This window comes from Aythya marila (assembly GCF_965140915.1).
Source record: "Aythya marila genome assembly, chromosome: 3".
Classification (NCBI taxonomy): domain Eukaryota; kingdom Metazoa; phylum Chordata; class Aves; order Anseriformes; family Anatidae; genus Aythya; species Aythya marila.
Window position 1 is genome coordinate 88,891,133 of NC_139044.1, and position 19,234 is coordinate 88,910,366.

A 19,234-nucleotide genomic window follows, 5' to 3' on the forward strand; every position below is an offset into this window, starting at 1 on the left:
TCTATCTGAAGTTTCCATGAGGTATTTGGGATGGAGATCAAGAGACCTAACAACAACTGGGGATGTTACAAAGTGGAACAAAGCAGAAGGAGGAGGCAAGGGGAGCCCACACATAATGGTACTGTGCTGGGAGGCAGCTTTCAATAACCTGGAGGCTGCAGAAAGGTTAATGACACTCAAGAGGTAGGGAGGCTGACGTTATATCTGTTAATTTTATGCTGATGTTATATCTGTTTCACTCAGGATGTTGTCACATAGCTCCTAAACAACATCACAGGCTGCTGCACCATTCAAACTGCTCTCATACTGAATTCTCATCTGGCAGAGGTATCTTCTGTTCCACTGCAATACCTGGCCACATATCCCCAACAGGCCCCTTTTAACAACAGCATTAGAATACCCGAGTGCTTGTTTAGCACCAGTTATTTGATTTGCAAACACTGTAGCCTGTACCACCCTCACTGCAGACAGAAAACCAATGTAGTTGTCTGCCACTCCAGTATAAGGCTCCCACACCACCGACACACTGCCCACTGGTCCTTTCTTGAGATGTATATGCCAGCCTTCTTGCTCTTTGATCACCCCATTTTTTTGGCTCCTATGTGCCATCACTGAGAACTCCTCATAGCAAACCTCAACACAAAACACTGTCATCTGCTGCTCCAAGGCTTCCCTGCAACATGTCCATTTTCCCTTGGTGAAAAGTCCAACCAGCATCCCCCATCTGTCTGTAACTGTCCAGGTTTCGGCTAGGATAGAGTTACTTTTTTTCCTAGTAGCTGGTACTGTGCTGTGTTTTGGATTTCGGATGAGAATAATGCTGATAACACACCAATGTCTTAGTTACTGCAGAGCAGTGTTTACACTACGTCAAGGACTTTTCAGCTTCTCATACCACCCTGCCAGTGGGTACCTGCTGGGGGTACACAAGATGCTAGGAGAGAACCAGGACAGAAACCGGGCAGCTGACCCAAACTGGCCAAAGGGATATTCCATACCATATAGCGTCATGCAGAGCAATAAATATGGGGTAGCTGGCTGGAGTGGAGGGGGTGGGGGGCTGCTGCTTGGGGTCTGTCTGGACATCAGTCTGCAGGTGGTTAGCAATTGCATTGTGATTTTTTTTTCATTTTCTGTCCTACTAAACTGTCTTTATTTCAACTAATAAACTCTTTTTTTTTTTTTTTCCTTGATTCTCTACACCGTCCTGCTGGAGGAGGTAGGTGGGGGTGAGCAAATGGCTGCGTGGTACTTAGCTGCCTAGCAGGTTAAACCATAACAATAACTAACCTTATGAGCATATGAACATTGTCACATGCAGCAGCAGACAGTGCTGACCTGAAAGCAAGTGAAAAGCAGACAAAGGTGATAGCCTCGTCTTGGCAAGCCTCAACCTCTGCTGCTCTTCTCATCGGACTATAAGCCCACCAGACTGCCAGGAGCTCCACTTGGCTCATGAGCACCACAGCCTCTGCACGTATCTGTGTGCTGCCTGTGCCTGCACACCAAAGGGAAATCCAGCACAAGAATCTGTCTGTCTGGAATGAGTCTTCAAAACTACACTGCTACTGCATAAGCAGGCCTGTTCTTTCAAGGCTACGAGATCCTCTGAAAACTACATCCATGAAGATGTCATGGAAGTATGCCATCACATACTAGCACCCTCCACACTGCCCTGACACCAAACAGAAGTACAGCACGTGTCCACTGCTCTGGAGGAAACTTTCTCCTGTCCCCCCCAAACACAGGTCTTGTCCCTTCTAGCAAAACTATGAGTACACCTAAACCCCTGCCCCCAACCACTTCACACATAGCTTGTGAGTGCCCCCAGGGTAGCAAAACTGGCATGGCTTTGTTATTCTGTGCCATGTCATGGGTTTATGCATCTGAAAATCTCCCCGTGTCTGTAAACACGTAAGACCCTAACACACCTGCTGGGCTTTTTTATTAAGATGCATCTCTTCCATGAGGAGAGGCTGAGAGAGATGGGATGTGTCAGCCTGGAGAATCGAGGCTCAGGAAGGTTATTGCCAATGTGTATGATGTAGCTGAAGGGAAGGAGTGCAGAGGAAGGAGCCAGGCTCTTTTCAGCAATGCCCAGTGCCAGGACAAGAGGCAGTGGGCACAAACTGGAGCACAGGAGGTTCTGTGCAAACACCAGCAGCACTGCTGTGCTGTGCAGGCGGTTGAGCACTGGTACAGGCTGCCTAGAGAGGCTGTGCGGTCTCCCTGCTTGCTGACCTCCAAAAGCCACCTGGACACGGTCCTGGGCAGCCTGCCGTGGGTGGCCCTGCTGGATCAGGGGTTGGAGCAGACGGCCTCCAGAGGGCACTGCCAACGCCAGCCTTTCTCTGATCTTGTATGTAGTTAAAACATCTCACGTGTTTTTACTGAAAAAAAAAAAAAAAAAAAAAAAAAAGACAATACTTGATACCTTTATTACTTGATATCTTTTAGTGTATCTTTTCCCAAAACCTCCTCTTTTTTTTTCTTTTTTTTTTTTTTCTCTCGTTTCTTGCTGCCTTTTAAACAGGAATCCCCTGAGGCTGCTCTGCCTCAGCCTGCCCACCAAAAGGGAGGGCACGACCCAGGCGGGAGGCAGCAGCCACTGAGGCGAAGTGGGACACCCACAAATCCAGCCCGGCCGGTGGAGCTCCACCTCGGCCAGGCCGGGCCGGGCCGGGCGGCCCCCGGTGCCCGTGGCGCCCATGGTGACACGGCGACACGCCTCTGCCTCCGTAATGGCCCCGCCTCGCAGGGGCGGGCGGCGGCTGTGACGGAGCGAAGATGGCGGCGGCCGCTTCTGAGCTGCTGACGGGATGGTGCCTCTTCGGCCTCGCGTTGCTGGTAAGAGGAGGCTCTCTGGGCATTCGTGTGTCCCCGGCGTGGTTGTTCCTCGGTCGGGGGCTGCTCAGAGCTCGCAGCTGCCCCTGTCAGGCCCTACAGAGGGTCGGCTTCTTCCTTCGTTTTCGCTTCCCGTTCCGCTGTTCCCCGTCCCCCTTCCCTTTAGGGGACGGGCAGCCCCCCCTTTCCCTTATCGTTCTCCTTTTGGACCCCCCCATGTAAAAACCATGGCACCCCCAGGGGTTTTCCCCTTGCCTGGCTGCCCGTGTGCCCCTGGTGGAGCTGGTCCCGTGGCGTTGGGACGCCAAAGAGGGTCCGGGTGAGGGTGTGTGGCCGCCTCGTCTACCTGTCGGTGTACTCGGTGCTACTTGGGCTTAGGCTGTGACTGCTGCTCTGGTTTTGACAGCAACTACTGGTAGTGAAGGCAAAAAGAGTGAACGTTTAGAAGAATATAACGCTGATGTTCAGGTACAAAGTGGCCCGAGACAGGGCCTAACTTTAGTAGCTGCTTTCTGATGTCCTTGTTCTGTTTATTGTAATTATCCTTCTCTGTTTTACAGGCTATTCTGATTTTCTGCTGGGTTTATGTACGCAAGTATCAAAGTCGACGAGAAAGTGAAGTAATTTCTACTATAACAGCTATCTTCGCATTGGCGGTTGCACTGATCTCATCAGCACTGTTACCAGTAGACATCTTCTTGGTTTCGTATATGAAAAATCAAAATGGTACATTTAAGGTATGTACTTCTAAAATGTTAATTGTTTCTATGTAAGAGGCAGTTCTCTCATGTTGAGAGAGGATTTTGTTTCCTTTACGTGTTTAGTCAAAGTATGTAGAACTTTTGCTAGCAGCAGTGCTGTTGCTCCAGTTCCTGGAAAGCTGTGTGCTAGGACTGCAAATACAACACTGCTCTGTTCATTACTTGAACTGGATTTTAGTTTTCTATTCTATTACTTTATGTTTTTTCCTGTAAGGCTTTCCAAATTCTACTTGTTTCCAAACACTTACTCATTTTATTGTGTTAAAAGGAGTGTGTATACTATCCTTGGGTTATAGATACATCTTGTAAATATTGCTCTTCTGTACATTGTTATGGGGCATTCTAGAATGGAACTTATTGCTCTATTACTTAGAAACATACTGCTTTGCTAATTCGTGTTTTAAGATTTGTTTAAATACTTGTTTTCCAAGCATTCATTTTTTTCTGGTACTGAAACATAGCATAGTGACTCTATGTAGGTCTTTACCTATGATGTAGAGTGTGAGGTTAGCTGCTTGCAAAGCAGCTTAATACAGCTTTACTAGGGAAAGGTGAAACTCCCCTTAAGGGGAGTGGATGTGTGTGGCAGGGGAATATAGTAATATCTATTCTTGCTAGATACTGCCACACCTCTAAACAGGTATGGGGACCTATTGCACAGTAACTGTAGGGGATTGCTGTGTAACACGTTTTCAGTGAGATGAATACAAGGATACTAGCATACTATACATTGAGAATAGTACTGAGTATTAAGAAGTATATTGAGCCTGACAAGGTAGAGAAGTAGCTATGAGAAAATAATTCCAGATGAGAAGGTGCATCTGCAAGGGACTAAGTAGAATTTCCTGTTGTAAAGGGATCTAGCTGGAGGCCTAGTTGGTGAATGCACTCTTTTCATGATTTGAGAAGCAGTTGTGAGGCCAAATGTAGTCATGCAGTCAGTACAATTTTAATTAAAGAAATGTGATTAATAGAAGGAACAGCATCATATTTAAAATACTGATTTTTGTTCTAGGTTTAGAACTGTGTTAGTGGCCATGTGCTGTGGGTAAATGGAAGGGTGGGAAGATTCTATTTAAAATTGTGCCTGAAAGCAGTAAGCATCTGTGCTGTTGGTAAAGGTTTTATTTCTTCCAAGTACTTTTACTTGTGTTTCTGACACTTCTTGGTCCTGTTTAGTTCCTAATGTTTGTAGATGCTACTTTTGGTGTGTTGTTCAATACTGCCCTGCAGAAGAATTCTTCCTTCTCTCTTAATGTTTAACTCAGTGAGTTTCTAGCTTTGCAGCAATAACTTGAGGTCTTCTGATTCAATGCAACACAAGTGTTGAAGTTGTGAAATAAAAATATGACCCTGGCCTTCCTGATAAAGTTGAGTGAATCTGCAGTCAGAACATACAGACTTACATGTAAGCAATAGGCTTTGATTTCAGTTTGAAGCTAGGAAGTTGTCAGCATGTTGACACGTTGATTTTCATGATTAATTAAGATTGTTAACACTGTGCTGGATACTGTGTATTGCTTTTCTGCTACAACTTCAAAAGCAGAAGAGGCTGGATTGGGTTCTGAGTGTTTCTGGGAATTGACTGTACTTACTTTAAACCATTGCTTCAAGCCTAGCACTTCCAAGGCTGGTGCTTAGCACTTCCACGTCTGATGCTGGGCTATGACTCTGGCCAGAATCCTTTATTTTCAATAGCCAAAGTGACTTAGGCATATGATATATTACTTTTCCTTGGTAAACTTTTGGAGACAGTTCTAGGTAGCAGATGTGGACCGTATTCTCTGTAGATCAATTATTAGTTCATCAAAAAATCCTTCAACTGGACGATTTCAGAACTTGTGCCAAAAGAGTGGTGGCAATTATACAGCTCCTAGGTGCATGATTTTTGCTTTACAAATCTTTTTTTTTTTTTCTCTGCCTCTCAACTGTGATTTACAGTGGCAGCGCTAAAGAGATGAGAGTCAAGAGTATTCAACTTCTGAGTTGAGTATTCAACTTAAGGGGTACTACATATGGACTCTCAGGTCCGTTTTTAATCCATCTGACCATCCTGTCAATAAATTGACTTTTCTGATACTTTTTTCTTGTAGTTAACTACGAGAAGTGTTGTTGTGATTTAACCCTGGTAGGCAGTGAAGTCCCACGCAGCTGCCTGCTTGCTCTCCCAAGGTGGTGTCGGGGAGAGAATCAGAAGGGTAAAACTCTCTGAGAACTCATGGGCTGAGATAAAGGCAGTTTACTAGGTAAAACAAAAGCTGTAAGCGTAAGCAAAAGAAACCAAGGAGTCCCTTTGCTCTTTCCCTTTGCCAGGCAGGTGCTCAGTCAGTTCCAGGAAAGCAGCACTCTTCATGGGTAATGGTTTCTTGGGAAGAAAAACATCATCACTCTGAACAATTTTACTGCCAGGCATGATAACCATATGGCATGGAACATCCCTTTGGTCTCTTTGTTTCAGCTGTCCTGTTTGTGTCTATTCAATGCTTCCTCTGCACCCCTAGCCTCCTGGCAGTGCAGCATAACAAGGAGAGAAGTCCTTGACTGTGCGTAAGCACTGCTCGGCAGCATCTAAAACATTTGTGTGTTTATCACCACTATTTTCATTACAAATCCAAAACATAGCATCAGAGGAGCTTGCTATGAAGAAAATGAACTTTTTCCCAGCCAAAACCAGGACAAATACGTTGTGCTAATAGCAGACGCTAAGCAGAAGCCAAGGTTAGTCTGGTGGTTGAAAGTTTCTGTGAATAGTATGTGTTCACTGACTAGTGAAGGTGTGTGTCCTGGCTACAAGGATCAGTTTAATTGTCCTGATAGTAGTAATAATCACCTGTACCAGATTATCCTCTGAAGACTGTCAAAATGCTGCTGTTTTTTGGATGAATTTTCTTAAAACAGTGTTCTGTAGACATTTTCTATCCTGTGGCCTGAGGTGTCTTCATTGACAAGGGCTATGTACTCTAACATGGTCAGCCCTGGTTAACCTTGATGTTTTGTCAGTTTTGATGGCATCGTGGAGCTTAACAGAGTGTTTATACATCTTTCCATGATGATAAGTTATTCTTTACTATAAACAAATGGCTTGTGGCATCTGGTACCTGTTGGTTAGTACCTGTTGGTTGTCTCACCATATGTCTTACTGTATTTCCCGAGACACGACAGTGGTAATGCAAGCAAATTGAGCAATTTTGGTACATAGAGGTTTTGCACTTACAAAAGTTTTGTAAAGGTCATGTAGTCCTTTAGGAAAGGAGCAGTGGTGAATGGACTTGGGTTGTCATTATTCTGTGTGAAAAGGAATTCCTTGAATAGAATAGTTCAATTGAAAGGGACCTACAAATATCAGAGTCCAAAAACAACTGAAATATTGTATTTCAGAACAACAGTGCCTTATTATCATAAGTTGCTGACTGGACACAGCTGCTGAGGGAAGAACGAAGATGCCTCTGATTCATACTGTCAGGAGAAGCGAATGTTCTTCACAACTAATTTTCTATGAATATAACTACTAAGGAAAAAAAAAAGCACTCGAGGGAGCTTTTCTTTGGTTTCAGCATTTAGGTAAAATGGATCTGTCTTAAACTGCCTTTTTTATATTCATGTATACACAGCAATGTTTTACGGATGTGTTTACATCTAACACTTGTAACTGTATTTAAATTTCCTGAGTTCTTCAGCATAACTCATGTTAATGTGTACTTAAGAGTATTAGCTTAGTGTAGGCCATCCTACTCATTGTATGTCCTTGCAATTTGAATCCTTTATCTGTCAATACAACGCACTGTTACAGGTATTGTAAAGGTGGTGTGATGCATTCTTGCTAAACTGCATGGAACAGAACCAAGTGCAGCAGAACAGTGCAGAATGTGTGAATTCAGCAGATCTTAAGAGAATCTGTGGTCACACTTTCACATCTTAAACAGTTACAGAAGGCAGTAGTGAAATCTCGCCTTCTTAATCTGTTGTGTATCTAAGGTATTTGCTGTGTATTCCGTAAATTTGGGTCATAACGGGTGGAGAAGAAAACTGGCCAGGTCTAGAGGCTCTCCAGATGAGTTCTTAGCTGAGTCCTGTACATGCTTGTCCAGTAAACTTTTATATGCCTATCAATTTGAGAAATACCAGCACTGCTGCTGACAATGTCTGAGCTCTGACACTCAAAAGGCAGCAGCATGTCCCTTGACAAGGCAGCGCTGCTGTCACTAGCTTTTGAAACATCTCAGAGGAACTGGTTGCTGCTGATGAGGTGTGCATACAGATAACTTGCTGGTAAGAACAACAATTTTTACCTCAGTTGGTGTAAAACTAAGTAGAGAGAGGCTGAATGGAAGCCTGCACAATAAGTATGCTCTGCTCTTAAGCTGGCTTGCATTACAGATTTTTCTTTTGTAGAGTAATACAAAGTTTACCTTTGGGCACAAATGTGCTGTGGTGAAATAGATCTCTGTATCTATATCCATACATTAATGTAAGATAACATCTCAGCATTTTAATAAGCTGTCATGTACACTTTCTGGTCTATTACTGTGGTCTTGTATGCTGCTTAATTCAAGCAACAAAATTAAAAGTGTTTATGATGTTTTGAAATTCTGTATTTTTATTCTGTTATGAATCCTGCTAATACTCTTCTGGAGGTGGAGAAAAAACTTTTTTTGGTAGTTAAGTCCTATCAATTACTAGCTACCTCTTCCTGTAAGTGGCTGTGCAACAGTGGTAAAGTGGTTAAGCAACAGTAAGACCCACAGTTGTTTTTTCTTACTTATTCTTGCTTGGTGTGTGTTTTGAGTCTCTCTGATTGTGGGAGAGACCTTTTTCCGAGACCTACTTGAAAGTGCCACCTGTTCAGTTAGCACTTTTTTCCCCGAGGCGTAATTAAAGCAACACACTGCCTTATTTTTAACACCAGGCAAATTAAACACTTTAATATTCTGAACTTAGTTACTGTCAAATTCTTTTTACAGTCATACAGATGCCTAGAAATTTTTCTGTTGAAACACTGTTAGAGTTTGGGCCTGACGGTTTTCAAAGTCTGGGCTTCCTGTGTATGTGACAGGCACTTAACTTTAGGCAGTGTTGTTTCTAGCCCTTCTGTTCAAGTATTTTCACGCTTTCTTTTTGCTGATGAAAAATATCTGTATGCTTTTCTACTCCAATTCCAATTGGATAATGATCTAACTTTAAATGCTCAGTGTAAAGTGGCCTATTGGGAATCTTAATATATTAATTTCAAGGAAGGTGGTGCTGATTTCCTGAGATCACAGAAAAATGGCTATCATCTGAAATGGGTATGGTCTGTCATCAAGTCCACATTCCATGGGAATTGAGGCAATTCTAAGAGAACTGATAAAGCAAGTGTCTGAATTTATCTTGTGCAGTCTTAAGCAGCATTCTTACTTCCGTATTTCATGTGTGCTGTATCAGTGTGTGCCTCCATACAGCAACTGAAAGGGCTTGAGTTCACCAATTTGAAAAAACCCTACGCATAGGATCTGCAAGGAGCTTAGATATTACTGGATCTCTTATTTTTCCACTGATGTATTTTGGAGACATACCAGCACAACTAGTTAGCTTTCTAAAAACTTTGCTTCTGGACAGCTATCTTTCTGCTCTCGACTGTGAGTAGAGTGGATCCCACAAAACCGGAGCAGTTCTGGAATGTTTCATCTGTACAGACAGGCTTGCACCTCTGTATCCAGTGCCTGATTTGGGCTGCCAACAATCATGTTACAGTCATGTTAAGCTTCCTTAATCCTATAGTTCCAATAAGAGAAGGAAAAAGGAATAGCTGGGTGCAATTACTAGTGTAGCTGTAGCAGCATCTTTGCTTCACTTTTCGGAACAATTCCCCAGGAGTGCTGTGTAACTGGATTCTGAAAATTGTTAGCTTTTTCCCTTGCTGAATAATGGATGTCAATGCTGCTACATCTGGGATATAAATTTTAAAATGCATGTGTGGGTTTCTGGCAGTTCTGAGGTAAGATTTGAGATACATTTATTAATTTCAGTGATGAATTTTAGCTTCAACACATGACTTTCAGATAGGAATTTCAGGAGGAAAACAGTCTGTCCCTCGGTGTTATGTAAAAAACTTAAGTGCTTAGGCCAAAAACTCAAGGCTGGCATACAGTTAGTGTCTAAGCTCCACTGGTAAGTGAAATATTGAGTAATCCAGTATTTCTTCAAAAGATTGATACAGGGTACTGGTCTCTGAAGCTTACTGTTTATATAACTCAAGTCTTATGTTAACCTTTGCTTTTCAGTTTGAACTTCTGAAAAAGAAGACGAGGGTTTAAAGTGGGTAGACAATTAGTAGAAAAACAAGTCTATAAGCTACAATAGCATAATAAAGTCTTTGCCATTCTCATATCTAATTATTGCATCAAAAAATCTTAGTCCTGGCTATTCTATGACAGGAATGCTGCATGCAGTCAGGTGTCTTAAGAGATCCCATTCCCAAAGTGCTGTGGGAATTGGCTCAGTTTACTTGGTAGCTGCCCAAACAACTCGGTGTTCTACCTGGTCTGTAGTATTTTGTTTCTGAAAAGTATTTCTTCATCAAATGGTCCTCTTCTTGTTCCTCCATGCCCACTCATTTCCAGTTTTGCTAGCATTCTACAGACAGTAGGTTCTTTAGAAGTAGCCTTTCTGTATTTGTATTTATGTAATACTGATAGATAAGAGGATATAGCTATCATTATATACTTGTATTCTTTAATGTGTGATTATTTCAGTGTTGCTAAATACAGTTGGAACAGGAACTGCAGAGCTTCTGAGAAGTCATGGATTTTTGTATACTGTTAGTATCTAGACCTATACGCTTGAAAAATAGCTTCGATACCTTAAAAGGCTATGTATACAAAATCAGCTGTTCTTCCCAACAGAGCAAATTCTGCTTATAAAACTTGACTCTGTTCTCTCTATCAGCTTGCATGTAGAAAATGCTTATCTCTACTACAGAGCTTTTCTTTCTAGAAAGGTGTTCCCAGACTTCAGTGTGCGATGCCATTTCTGTGGCTGAAATCCAGTTAAGCCACTTCCAGCCTCAAGTGGTGTTTTGAGGCTGTTATTTTTAGCAATTCCCATTGTCAGACTTGATCTAAAAGTAATGCTTTTCTGACTGAGAGGTAGGTAATAACCTCAAAATGAGTACATCATTGACTTGATTACGTCCCTCTCAGTTGGCTTTCAGCTTAATGTAGGCAAGCCTCTAAGACAGTTCAAGCTGCAACACATCTGACTACGGGGCTGGGCTATTCATACAGCTAAGTTGCCTGTAAAATCTTTTTCTGATGTACTGTCCTGCTTCAAAGCCTATCATATGTTGTTTTTTTAGGAAACTCATTCTGAGGACAGCTGTGTCTATGTAAAGGCTTGGCCTATATGCTTAATGTCAACTGTGTTACTCCAACAGTCCAGAAGGAAAAGGGCTAGGACTGAGAATAATCATATCTCCAGGATTTTTTTTAACAAAACACTTTGAAGAACTGTTTAGATTAAGCTTCAAACTTGGTGGTTGTGTTGTCTGATACATATTAAGTGAAAATTAGTTTAATAAAAGTGGATATTCAGATGACCACTTAAATACCAAGTACAGAACAACAGGAAATATACTCAGCTGCTAAAAAAAAATTACACTAACACTTTTATTTCAATTATTCATTAAAAATTAATATATTGTAACTAAGGGTATTAATTTCCAGGGGGGTGGGGGGGGAGGGGGAAGAGCTTTAAATTTTTAGCTAATGACCAAAATGAATATAGGCAGTTGGGATGCTACTGTAGTGTCTGTCATGTTAAAGGTAGCATTTCTTAATCATAATGATTGGCTTGAACTTACTCACTTACACAGATAAGTTCAACTTAATATCAACAAACTGGGTCCTAATGTTTTTCATTAGGCTTTTGATATAAAAATGTTTTTCAGTTCTATAAAAATGCAATTGAATAAAATGTTCTTTTTATTTGGTGCTAAATGCTTTTATTCTGTTTTACTAGGACTGGGCTGATGCTAATGTTTCAAGACAGATTGAAGACACTGTACTTTATGGATACTATAGTAAGTATTTTTAACTTTTTCCCTCCAGTTAATAGGACCTATCACTTTCATACCTTTACTTAAAGATATTAAGCGTTCAGGGGTCATACTGGATGATTGCTATTTGGTTACATTAGTCCCACACTTAGAGCCTTTCAGTGAAGTTTTTACATTCAAGTGCCCCTCTAAAAATGCAAATATACCAAAGGCTAAACCAGGAAAAGGCTAATGGCTTCTGTCATGCAATCTGCTGTTAGCATGTATACTGTATGTATTTAGAGGTTCATTTAGGTCATCTGATGGCTTTGATATATCATATTTTTATTTTTGTTTTAGCACTCAGGATATGCAGTGGTGTGAAACTTGCCTACCGTGTGTAGTCAGTGCATTTATGATGATAGCACTTAAGATTCAACAACTACCATATTCATATCTGGTGAGGATCTGCTGAGGGAACTTGGATTATTTAGCCTAGAGAAAATGGGGGTTCAGGGGAGACCTTGTTGCTCTGCCTCAAAGGAGGTCATAACTAGGTGTGGGTTGGCTTCCCCTCCCAAACAACAAGCAATAGGACAAGAGGAAATGGCCTCTAGTTGCACCAGTGGATGTTTAGTTTGGATACCACGAAAAAAAATTCTTTACTGAAAGGGTTGTAAGGCATTGAGAACTGGCTGCAAAGGCAAGTAAGTAGTTGAGTCACCACCCCTAAAGGTATTAAAAAGTGTATTGCTTAGGGACATAGTTTAGTGGTAGACTTGGCAGTGCTAGGCTAATGATTGGACTCTGCTCTTAGAGGTCTCTTCCAACCTAAATAATTCTATATTTATATATTTTAAAATATATATTTTTTGAATCAGTTCAAAATAGCTTGTGATTTGCAAATAGCAAATCAGTTCCTCACTTGTGAGGTTGCATGTGTTGTCTGACAGAGCCAGTCTCACAAACCAGAATGTATAGTTTCATGCTGAGTGAAGCCTAAAACCAGAACTGGTAAAAATAAAAATTAAAAAAAAGTAAATCTGTGGTTTAAAAAGTGAGCTGTGTAACTACTAATTTATCTTCTACAAAAGTTCTTTACTCTAGAATAGTGGAATCATGTCACGTGTGCTTTCTACTCTTTGTTAGGTTCTTCACTAATGATGTGAATGCTCTTCAACCTTTTCTCTGTACCATCTGTATAGATACATTAAACTGATGAATGAATTCCCATAAAATAGTTTGGGCTAACTAACCATTGAACGTGGTCTGGAAGACTGGAAAATGTTTTCAGACCACAAATGCCTTTTCTGAAATGAGATCAAGTGTATAATTGATTCAGGCTGTTTACTTTTGGATATAAGTTGAGTGGGTTGCTTTTGTTATTGAATAACTTGAGACTGCATCCAACTGAGCTTTGGATGAGAAATGTTAAAATATGAACTCTTTACAAAGCTCACATATTTGAGTTTTAATGAAAATCAGCTAATTTTTTTTAATAGAATTTGATTTTTATAGACTGGAAAACCTTGCAATTATCTGTCTACTGGGATTTCATCTAGTACTGTACACGAGTATTCTGTGTTGCTTCTGCAGCAGATGCTTGTAGAGATACCTCTAGGTTAGGCTTTGCACTAAAAGTTGTCTTTACAGTTGCTTTTTAAACTTTTTAAAAAGTTTTTTTTTTTTTATTTTTAAACTTAAAACCTTTTAATTTTAAATTTTTTTGTTTAAAGACCTAAATTTTATGGACTGGCTTATATTTTAGCTAAATCTACTTAAGTTCATTTTCATTACTTCTCTGAGGAGAACTTACCTGTTTCTGCCTTGTATTTGAAATGCCGTTACAACTCAAAACCTAGTTTAATATCTCCCAGATTTAGTAGATTATTAGTGACTACCAGTTCTAGTATGGTTTGCTTTTATCCACATTAAGATATAGAAAGTGTTAAGGCATTGCCAAACTCTTTCTAGTTCAGAAGTTTTGGGAGATAATCCTTTTTAAACTGCAGTGCAGTACCCATAGATGTACAGTACCCAGTGCTTACTTGTAGTTCAGATGCGAGATTATCATTTTCAAAGGGTTTGTTTTCTTTTATATTTGGGATTAGTCTAAATAGCAAAGATAAGTCTCTTTAAAAGCAGTATATCTCCTAGTAAATCTTGAACTAACTTTTGTGATAGATTTCAAACTTAAACCTGAAGAACTTCGAAGTTTTTGATTTTATTTTACCTGGACAGGTCTGCCCGAAGTTTTGTAGGACTAACATTTTATTTCATAGTATATCCTCCAGATGGTGGTAGAGATTTTTAAGATGCTTCAAAATATTTTTCTTTCGTAACTTTTGGTTTGAGGAATTGATGTATTTTTATAACAACACTGAAGTGAACAGTAGTAACATTTTTCAGAAGCCAGCATCGTTCCTGTATAAAAATGCAACTTGATAGTTCACCTGTCTGTTTAGGTCTAGTTCCCCTGCTGCTGTTGCACGGCACAATGAAATGAAAGCTGAGAATGAATAAATTAAACAACTCTTCTAGTCTTGTAATGCTATTCCGTTTTCTTCTACTCCTATCTTCTAACAGTATGGGGTCTTGCCATGCTTTAAAATAAATGGGGTGACTGGAGTGAAGTTGCTTTTTGTACCTAGCCCTAGTATTAGGGATGTGCATACCAGTACTCTCTTTCCAAAAGTGCACTAATAGCTGTATAGGTCTCAATCTCTCCTGTAACTGTATTGTACTTACAATTCACAGTATGGTAAGTTGATAAGTTTAGGTCACTGCCCTTTAGTACAAGTCACTTGGAGGCTTTGGTTTAACTGCTGCAGAATATTAAGGATTATTTTACTGCCTGTGTTGCGATTTACTGAGAAAGCTGTCACTAAACTTAAAGAGGAGGAAAAAAAAAAGAAAATGGGTAGGCTCCACAAGCGGTCCTGTTTCATACCCCTCTGATAGATTGCTTGGCTTGACTATTGATGGAAAAGTGAAATCGCTGTGTACTGGTAGAAAGCAAAATAAGGCAACTCAGAATGAAGCTTGAAATGCAGCTGTTTCAAAGTGGGACTTAATGTAAGTGCTTAGCATAGGAAAATGGTTTACTGATTGCTTTGAAGCCCTAGCAGCTTAGTGTGTTAGTTATTTCTCAGGTAGTTAAATACTCATCTTACAAGTGTTTGGTACTGGGTCTTTGACCCAAGGACTTGGGCTTCTAGGAAGTAGGTGGAAGCTGAACGCAGCTACATGCCTTCTCCTATGGTCAGAAAGTGAAAGCATGCTAAATATTGTGCAAAACTTGCACAGCTGTACATGACAAATACTGGAGTGACACAAACAGAGTGACATTTATCAGAGAAACCACTGCCCTCCTAAGTAATATGGCTTTTGAGAACCATACTACAGTGTGCTAGAACATAAATTGGAAGACTTTAGAGTATTGGCACTTTAAAGTACTTGTAACTGTCCTGCTTCAAACAAGTGTTGTGTGATGAACACCTGGAATTCACTACTGCTTTGTATTCGTTAACTATCAGTGGGGAAAACAAGCTGGCTGTCCTTGCTTTAAAAATTGTTTTACCGAGCCTTTTGTTAGATGTGAGGAATATATTGGGGAAGAAACAGTTGTCTGTAGGTCTTCAAAAGTAGCTCGTAACTCAGATTTGCAGTGGAAGTGAGGGAGTATATAACAAAGCACTGTTTTAAGCCTTTCTGCAAGGCATCGGTATATAATGCCATCTGGAAGAGCAGATGGCTTGCATGATGGTAGAGATTTTTGATCGTATAAGGTTCTTGAGCCTCCTGTAGTCTCTAAGGGATTTCAGGAACTGTATTGATCTCAGATACCCTGCATGAAATCTTCCCAAGCCTTTCAGGTGTTCTAGTTCCTTCTACCTAGTGCTCTTTGCTGTTCCTTGTTGTCTACTACTCTTCCTAATTATCCTCACGTACTTCTAGAAAAAAAAACAAGGAAAAACACAATGAAGGGACCATGGCAATAATTTACTGGAAGATTACTGCCAAGTCTGAGTCTCGCTGTTAAAGTGTCTTTGAATTGATGTGGTACAAATTGTCCTTTAAACAAACCTTGCCACAGAATTCTTGCTGCAGATTGCTTGGACTTGTTCTGTGACAGTAATCAGCATTATGCTGTCTATACGGTGAAGCCCTCTTGCAGTGGCATTGCTTCAAGCTTCTGATACAACCCAGAAGAAATGCTTTGAAATGGCAGTTGAGCCTGTGAGCAACTACAACGAGCAATCACTGAGTTAAAACTGAAGTGCATGGAAGTGAAATAAGGAAAACTCAGTCAGTTATGCCACAAGGTCACAGGCAAGGGAGCCAGGGGTAAGGAAATATTTATCACTTGGCTGACTGCTCGCTGCTGCAAGACTTCTGACTTTGAAGGTTAACTTTCCAGGGAGCAAATAGCCCTTTTAGTGGGCAGAACAACAGGCAATTAGATGCTTGCCTGTAACGCTTTTGAGCCGATGAAAGGTGTTCCTCTTAACAATTGGGAACAACAAAAATTCGCAACTCGGATCAGTCTGTTCCCTTGTGTTGATAGGAACTCTGCCAAGTCTTTAAAATTTTCTTTGTGATATAATAGGAAGAAAAGCCATTTTACTCTATTAGCTGTATAGCAAGTTTTCTTTTAGGAGAAAGAGGAAATCAGGAAGCTTTCTTCGTGTGCCTCTCAGGTGTTTCTCCTAGGAAGCTTTAAGACTTTACCTGATGAGTGAATGAAAAGGTCTTAATTAAAATGATCGTGTGTGGGAAATGCAAAGACAAAACTGCTTTTAAATTCACTTTTCAGTGGTATGGTCCTGTGAAGTTACCATGGTAACATGGCTTTTCAACCGCTTGAATCTGCTCTGGGCAAATTGCAGAGCTGTTGCAACAGGGAGGGTAAGTTAGCAGTTGGTGGGTGCTTGTGCTGTGCTAACCCAGACTTAGGCATTAGCAGAAATTCACTCTGACTTACAGAAGTGCCGAGGTTGGAAAGAGGCCGCTGCTCACAGCAGTTTGTTCACACCAGTCTCCAGCTGGATGCTGAGTATCTCCAAGGCTGGAGGCTCTGCTACATTTTTGAGTAGCCTGTGTCAGTATCTGGCCATAGGCAGACTAATTCTTGCTTAAGTGAACATTTCTATATTTCAGTTTGTGCCCATCTTCCTTTTATCCTTTGCCTGAGTACCACATAATCAGGTATTCATATGCATTGATAAGATTCATTCCTAAGCCTTCTTTTCTCCAGGCTAAAGAGTCCCAGCTCTCACAGGTGCTCCTTGCCATTTTGCTCTTCATTAAGCCCTCTGTTTTATGTGTGTCTCTTAACACGGGGAGCCCAGAAGTGGATGCAGCACTCCAGATCTGCAGTGCTGGTAGGGCCACACTGAGTCAAGGGGAGCAACCACCTTCCTTCTCCTGGTGGTGACACTGCACGAGGCAGCCTAAGATGCTGTTGGCCTTCTTATGTTTGCTGTGAGAACACTGCTAGATTTGTCTCATCTGCCAGTGTGGTGAGCTAAGGTGACCCAGCACAGGGTCTAACACACTGGAGGCGATGCGAAGAAGTGTTAACATGACAGGTGGATGGAGGAGAGAGGGAGGTGGGACCGCTCCTTGGATCAGATACAGCTTGCTCACTGAAGAAGGCCTTTCAGCATTTGCCAGTCAGATATGATCAAGTAAATACTCATGATTCTGTGTTTTTTTTTTTGTTCTTAGTGTGTGATGCTGATGTGCTTCATTGTCCACCTCTCAAATGTTTGTCTAGAAATAGTTATGTTAAAACAGTGTTTTTAGCTATACTTATGCAGTACATATTTAAGTAATCTATTTCATCGAACTTGGAAGTAGGATATATCCCTGTAATACAGCTTTTGCCCATGTATTAAATGAATTAGTAATATTTTTGGCATGTACTTTGTGGACTGGAGGAGACTTGCATCTAAAAGCAACTCCTGCATGTAAGGGTATACTTCACATGCAGAATTCATCTCTATGGATTTAGTCTGTCTAACAACCAAGAAAACAGCCGTAAATAAAAATCAAAACTAACCATATTTCCTTGAGGGAGAAAAGTGAAAACTCTTCCACAGAAACAAAAGAAATGACCAGAGAAGCTGTGGATGCCCCATCCCTGGGGGTGTTCAGGGCTGGGCTGGATGGGGCTTTGGGCAGCCTGGTCTGGTGGGAGGTGTCCCTGCCTATGGCAGGGGGGTTGGAACTGGGTGGTCTTTGAGGTCCCTTCCAACCCAAACCATTCCAGTATTCTCTAATAGCAGATGACAGTTTTCAACATCTGGTTATACTTGCTGCTCCTCCAAGTGTAATTGTAGTTCCTTGTCGGTACCATAACAGCATCAGTCTTGCAGCTGGCTTGTCTTTAATGTCATTTGCCTCTGTGAAAAGGACTAGGTCTGACTAACTCCAGTTATGGCTGTTGAGGGAGCCATGAGGAATGAAACTGCAGAAAGTGACCGGGCCTGCGTGACTTCCCTAAATACCTCCTCCTATTGCCACCATTAGGAAGACAGTACTGGGTTTGATAAACTATCAGTCTGACCAGATCTTTGTATTCTGTACTCACTGTTCCACTGTTCCAGGATATTGTTTTCTCAAATTTGTATTGAGAATTGCAGAAAACAGATTTCTATTTCTGCAAGGTTTTGCTCGTTCGATTCTTCCCCTAGTTTAATAGCCAGCACCCTCTTCTTTGGAGTGTGTAAGGCTTCTGCTGGTGGAGCTGTGTGTGAAAGGCATTCATTGATACAATCTGGAATGAGACTAACCCATTGGAATCAGTCTTTCCCCACCCTTCTGTAGATAGCGTGGGACCAGCTAGGTAGGTATTTCTTGTTAGTATAGAAGTATTATCCAAAAACAGCTCTTACTGTATCTTGCTGATTTGAATATGAATATATATTTGGCCAGATGTGGCTTGGCTCTTCTTAATAAAGACCAAGAGCTACATCTGGCTCCCTCTTCAGGAAGTTAAGGGGCATTTTTAATATTTGGCTGACTTTGATCACAGCTGCTCAGGCAATTCCTGAAGAACAATTCCACTGCTACCAGTTAAAGTTTCAATGAATTAAAGCCTTTTTGTCTGCCAGTTGATAGAAGCGTGTACAAAAGGAGATGGGCAATACTTTCTCTCAAATTAGTTGAGAGTCAGCTTGGTATAAGAGGGCTTAGTGAGATCTTCAAAAGGTTTTATCCTTCATTGTGCCCAGCTTTACTCCATTTTCCAGAGGATTCAAAGCTCTGCTACTTTGGGTTGCACAAAAGCAAGGCTAAACTCTCTTCTATTGTTCTGCTGGCATGACACTAAGCCAGTGTGATTTTTTTTTTTTTAATCTGATAAATTCCTGAGTATAATAATAAAATGGAAACATCTTTGAGAACTTCGATTGGATTAACTATGACTTCAAGGAAAGTACAGTTATTTAACCTTTTGGTAAGGCTAATCTGGATAGGAATTTGCTTTGCTTACATTGGCGAATAAGAGAAGCTTATAGATGTTAACTTCAAAGTTTTGAAACTTAGGATGTCAGGAGCTTAACATCGGGAGTTTTATACAATACTCTATTTAGAGCTGCATAGACTTGGATCT

At 41.0% G+C, this 19,234-nt stretch overlaps 1 protein-coding gene across 1 annotated transcript in view; it reads left to right on the plus strand.

Moving 5' to 3' along the window:
• The first annotated feature begins 2,734 nt into the window (after positions 1–2,734).
• LMBRD1 (LMBR1 domain containing 1) overlaps positions 2,735–19,234 on the plus strand; it is a 74,442-nt gene continuing 57,942 nt past the window's right edge. Inside the window, exons 1-3 of the mRNA XM_082758058.1 lie at positions 2,735–2,847; positions 3,405–3,581; positions 11,601–11,661. Coding sequence (XP_082614184.1) covers positions 2,788–2,847; positions 3,405–3,581; positions 11,601–11,661 — 298 coding nt within the window. The 5' untranslated portion in view covers positions 2,735–2,787. The remainder of the gene's footprint in view (positions 2,848–3,404; positions 3,582–11,600; positions 11,662–19,234) is intronic.